General features: G+C 45.7%; 1 protein-coding gene across 2 annotated transcripts in view; it reads right to left on the bottom strand.

The window, feature by feature from the left end:
* The window catches only part of LOC107118773 (hexokinase-2), a 66,383-nt gene that overhangs the window by 6,418 nt on the left and 54,948 nt on the right, over positions 1 to 5,017 (bottom strand). For both annotated transcript variants that reach the window (XM_015421134.1, XM_015421133.1), the window contains exons 13-15: positions 3,901 to 3,996; positions 3,425 to 3,524; positions 960 to 1,143 (exon numbers count right to left, since the gene is read on the bottom strand). In XM_015421134.1, coding sequence (XP_015276620.1) covers positions 960 to 1,143; positions 3,425 to 3,524; positions 3,901 to 3,996 — 380 coding nt within the window. The remainder of the gene's footprint in view (positions 1 to 959; positions 1,144 to 3,424; positions 3,525 to 3,900; positions 3,997 to 5,017) is intronic.

Genomic DNA, 5,017 nt, shown 5'->3' with positions numbered 1-5,017 from the left:
GAAAAGTGGGATAAAAGTATAATAGAATAAAATAAAGCCTCTGTTGCTTTAGGGAAGAGGGAGCTCACAGGCCCTCGGTCTCAACTTAAGTGGGAGCAGCCAAGTTTGCTGGCTCTCCAGCCCTTGCTCAGTCCTGTATGTGGCCCATGTGAAGAATCATTTGCCAGGCAGGGACTCAGGAGACAACACCCCTGATTTCTTAACCAAGCCACTACAAAGAGAACATGAACATGTTGTTGTTGTTGTTGTTGTTCAGTCGCACAGTCGAGTCCGACTCTTCGCGACCCCATGGACCAGATCACGCCAGGCCTTCCTGTCTTCCGCCATCCTCTGATATGAACATGACCCAGGTTCAAATTCCCACCATGTCCTGAAGCTCATTGGGAATTCTGAGGGCCAGTAACTAGTTCTTAGCCTGCCCTACCCTGCAGTGTTGTTCTGAGGAGAATCCAGAGAGGGGGTCTCACCTATGGTACCAAAACCATTAAAAAAACCCTACTTTGTGAAGGATGAAATGTATATAAATTGATATAATATATAAAATAAAAGGAAGGGGGATTACCAAACAAATAAAACCTAGGACAGGGACTGAACACTGCATCCCTCTCAATGTAGAATAGCCAAAAGCCATAAGCAATTCATTCAAAATTCATGTTAGTTTACAGCAAGAGCTCAGTTGGGACTACAGTTTAGATGTAAAGAAACAAGTCCCAAAGGAACATTTTGTGGGAGGGAGACATTTATAAGACAAACACAGATGAGCAGCTAAACAGGACAAGGATCCTGTTGGGTGACCTTTGAGATAAGATCAGAGGCTTCTCTGGCCTGTTGTGGCCCTCAGAATCCCTGCCTACTGGCACTTGCACGGGAGCCATTCCACAAGTATAACTGTGAGTTCAGCATCTGCTAGGGAGTACCAGAGGCACAGAAAACCTCCCCCAGAGCAACTCGCCGCTCACCTTTGTTTCCCAGGGTTGAGGGAATGTTCATCCACCAGAACATCAAACTCAGTCCGGACGTCATCCAGGCAGCCATTGTCACCAAAGGCACCCCACTCCATGTTGATGCACATCCTGCCCTCATCTCCTTCCACCACCTCCACATTCTTCATCTCCTCCATGTAGCAGGCATTGCTGCCCGTTCCTGGGGATTCACAGACAACAGTTTAACACACTGAAGGAACACTGATTGGGTTCCAGGGGCAAGAGCATCTTAACTATATTCAGTGTGGAGTATATAGACAAGGATCAGGGTAAGAGCAGGGAGGAAAGCGCTGCCACTATTACTTTCTTAAAGAAAGTCTCCACCAAGCTTTTTCACAGAGACAGAAGGGGAAATGTGCAGGCCCCTTTCTACCCAGTGACTCAGTAAGAAGCAACCCCACTTGGCCCTTTTACCATAAACCTTTTAAGATGGTGGCAGCAACTGGGAAGAGTTTGGCCTTTGGCCTGCTGCTGCCACAATGGCAGCAGGTGAACTGGCCTCTGAGCTAGAGAAGAAGTGGTGGTGCTGAGCAGTGAGCCTCTGTTCGAAGGAGAACCTTACAAGCTACCCAGACTCACAATTCATACATGTGCCTTCTCTGTTGTGGCTCCTGCCTTTGGGAATGGTTTGCCTGAAGAGGTCAGGAAAGCTCCCACTCTCCTGGCTTTGTGCAAGCTATGCAAAACTGAACTATTTAAGAGGGCTTTTCTGCGCAGGTAATAGGATTTCACTGCACAAAATGGTTTTACAAAGCTGGTTGGATAAATGATATGGGACTGTGGTCTAAACTACTGCATATAGCTTATTGTAAGTAGGATCCAATTTATGTAATTTCTGTACCGCTTAATGCGTCATGTGAATGCTATCTTTCAGCCTTTTCTGTGAAAAAGGCGGACTATAAATAACGTATAAAAATTAAAAACAAAGGTGCATAAACTTTGGTGGTATGCTTAGTGTCAAGTGCTCATCAGTCTTTCTAGCACCAGTTCGGACTCACTGGCTGAAGCACTGCATACTTCTGCAGCAGGAGCAGGTGTGTAGGGCTTGGTACAAAGAATCACAGAGTGCTCCCAAGGATGCTGGAGTGGCAGAGCATCTCCTTTGCATGCAAAAAGTCCCAAGTTCAATCCCTGGCAACTCCAGGTAAAAAAGGACCAAGTAGTAGATGATGTGAAAGATCTCTGCCTGAGACCCTGGACAGCGGCTGCCAGTCAGAATCGAAAATACTGATAGACCAAGGCTCTGACTCAGTATAAGGCAGCTTCATGTGACAGTCTCAGGAACAGCCTAGGGATCCTGGCACTTCCAGGTGATAAGATTGGAGTAACGGTCACTTGAAGCGAGTTGTGATTTACTGGCAGATCAGCAGCCCAATTCCAAGGAGAGCATGGGGAGGCCTCACCTACCACTAACTGGTGTATAGTTTTTTTACTTCTATTACATTTACAAGTTCTTAATTTTATTACTCTTAAGGCAAGTTGTATTAGACTAACTGAACATTGGGGGGGGGGGGGCTATGAAATGCCCTTTATCCCAATGAAACTTCAACCCCACCCCTGGGCTTAAGTGTTGAAAATATCGATGTGGCTCTTAGCCAGACAGTTTATGACCCAAGTTCACTGGCCAGGACTGTGCATGGACAGCAACGTGATAATGTAGGGAGGAGAAAAGGTCATGGAGAGTCCGTTAGCAGTGAAAGGTCACCTGAAGGGAGCTGAGAAAGGCTTCACTAGGACCATCGCAGAGTATATCCTATACTTCCACCCATGCAAACAAGGACTGGGGAGGGGGGGGGCTCAGATCTTCACCTATCTTAACTTTAAAAAAAACCCAAGTATCTAGCTTGGCATAGGGAAACCCTGGCACGAGTGTCAAACAATGGCACACCAGTCCTCCATTCAAGCAACCAAGGTGTGTCCTTGGGGCCAGTGGTGTGGGAGAAGGCAACAGGCATGACCTCGTGGTGTATAATGTAAAACAGGCATGACCCTGTGATGTGTTACGTAAAACAACTGCAACAGTTGAAGTTGCAAAAGGCAACACGAATGACTGTCCATCACTGCCTCCCACATCTGGTACTGCCAACACCAGGTCCGAGCTCAGCCCAAGGCACTTCTTTCTGCCCTGCTTCCCCATCCTCATTTTGTTTTCCAGCACAGTCTTCCAAGTGACATGGTGGGTTTTATTCAGCACCCAGGCCAAAAATAAGTTGCCTATCCCAGCCCAAACCTTATGATTATGAAGACAAGCTCCAAGCAATGCAGGTTTCTTGTAATCTCGGAGGCCAGGGTAGGGCTGAGCAGGAGTCCCAACTGCTATACAGCTGAGTCTTCGCTCTCTGCATAATCCCTCCCTCCCCATAATTGGCAAAAATAAGATACATTATGTAAAATAAGCAAAATTATGCAGATTAGCTTAATTACATAAATCTGAGTCTTACCAACTATGAGTCCAACTTCACAAAATGGGTCTTCATAGCCACAGGTCATCATGGTCCCTACAGTGTCATTCACAACAGCTACCACATCCAGGTCAAATTCCTGCATGGAGGCGGGGAGAGAAGGGTCAGATTCATTTAGGGAAAGCAAGAATATCCTCCAAGTTTAAAAAACAAACAAACCCAAACACCACCACAACCCACCACTAATACAAAACCAAATTGGGAAACATGGATGAAGCATACAAGGTAACTAAAAGATATGCTAGTCTGCAGAAATATTGCCAGTAGGAGAGTTTGACTTCTCTGGTCATTCCAGTTTTCTCATCTCACCCAAATGATGTTACATCATCAGAACCTTAGTTTTCCATAAAGAGTTTTTATTTTTGTTTTTTTTAAATTTTGAAGTGGCCATTGGAGTGCTCTTTTCACCAGGTAGTTTTTAGAGACCCAGGAATTCCTACCCAAAAGGGACCTACCTCTCTCCTATGAATTGCGTCTTTCAGCAATCCCACCACATCTTCTCCTTCACAACCACTAGCTTTGAAACCTTTAGTCCAGGTCACAAGTATCCCCTTAAAACAAAAGTGAGAGAATACAAACATAAAATAGAGAGCACTAGAGGGGGGGAACCAAATCAAAAAATGGAAATGGGGGAAAGGAAGGAAGAACGTATGATCCAAGCAGTCCCCATTGGAGGACCAATGAAAGTCAAGAATTGCACCCCAAAATAGACCTCCTGAAATCACACCCTCAGGTTGCAGGAAAACTTCCCCATCATGTAATGCAGCTGCTCAGAAAAGCAATGCAGTTTGGGCCAGTCTTGCTAATCCTTCTCAAATTTATGATAGTATGCATGTTCCCACCCACCCACACCTCAGATTAGCAGTCAAATTCATTATTAGAATATTTTATTAGATTACGTGTATAGCCACCCACAGGTTGCTTCCCACTGTCTTCAGGAAACTGATCTAAAAAGTTACATGCAAACACACCATGCAAATCATTTGCTGCCCTTCTTCGAGTCACGACAGGCTCCTGAACCTACCAAAATGACCCAGGGCCAAAACAAAAAAGAGAGCGGCAGAAGATGTTGTAAAGAGAAACTTTAGAGACAAAACAGCCAGCCACCTGCAAAGGTAGGCATGTGGCCCAGAAGGACGGGAGCGGGGAATAAAGTAGGATGTCAAAAATGCCCTGGAGCAAGTCAAGCAGCCAAGTCAGCGACAAGCACAGGCTTGCCCGTTGCCTCCTCCCACCATGCCACAAGCCAGATCCATGCTGAATGGCTCCACCAGGATTACTCATCTCGGCTTGCTCAAGGCAGCTACCAGCAGGGCTGCATGGCAGCAACCCACTGCAAATGTTCCTGCTACGCTAAAGGGCCAAATCCATACTAGGACAGGAGGATTTATTGGACAATGTTTTCAGGAGGAGAAGCCAAAGAATTATTGTTCAAAGGGATCTTATTTATTTTATACCCTGAATGAGACTGTCACTGCTCTTGCTCTATGCAGTATGAACAGGTCAGCACGTGCTGCAAGGAGATCTCTGGATGCTTACACACAAGAAGTTTCTTTTGGAATCGTTACAATT

This window comes from Gekko japonicus, unplaced genomic scaffold (genome assembly GCF_001447785.1).
Source record: "Gekko japonicus isolate JY-2015 unplaced genomic scaffold, Gekko_japonicus_V1.1 scaffold13, whole genome shotgun sequence".
Classification (NCBI taxonomy): Eukaryota; Metazoa; Chordata; class Lepidosauria; order Squamata; family Gekkonidae; genus Gekko; species Gekko japonicus.
Note: the sequence above shows the minus strand (reverse complement) of the source record. Positions and strands in the feature narration are given on the sequence as shown.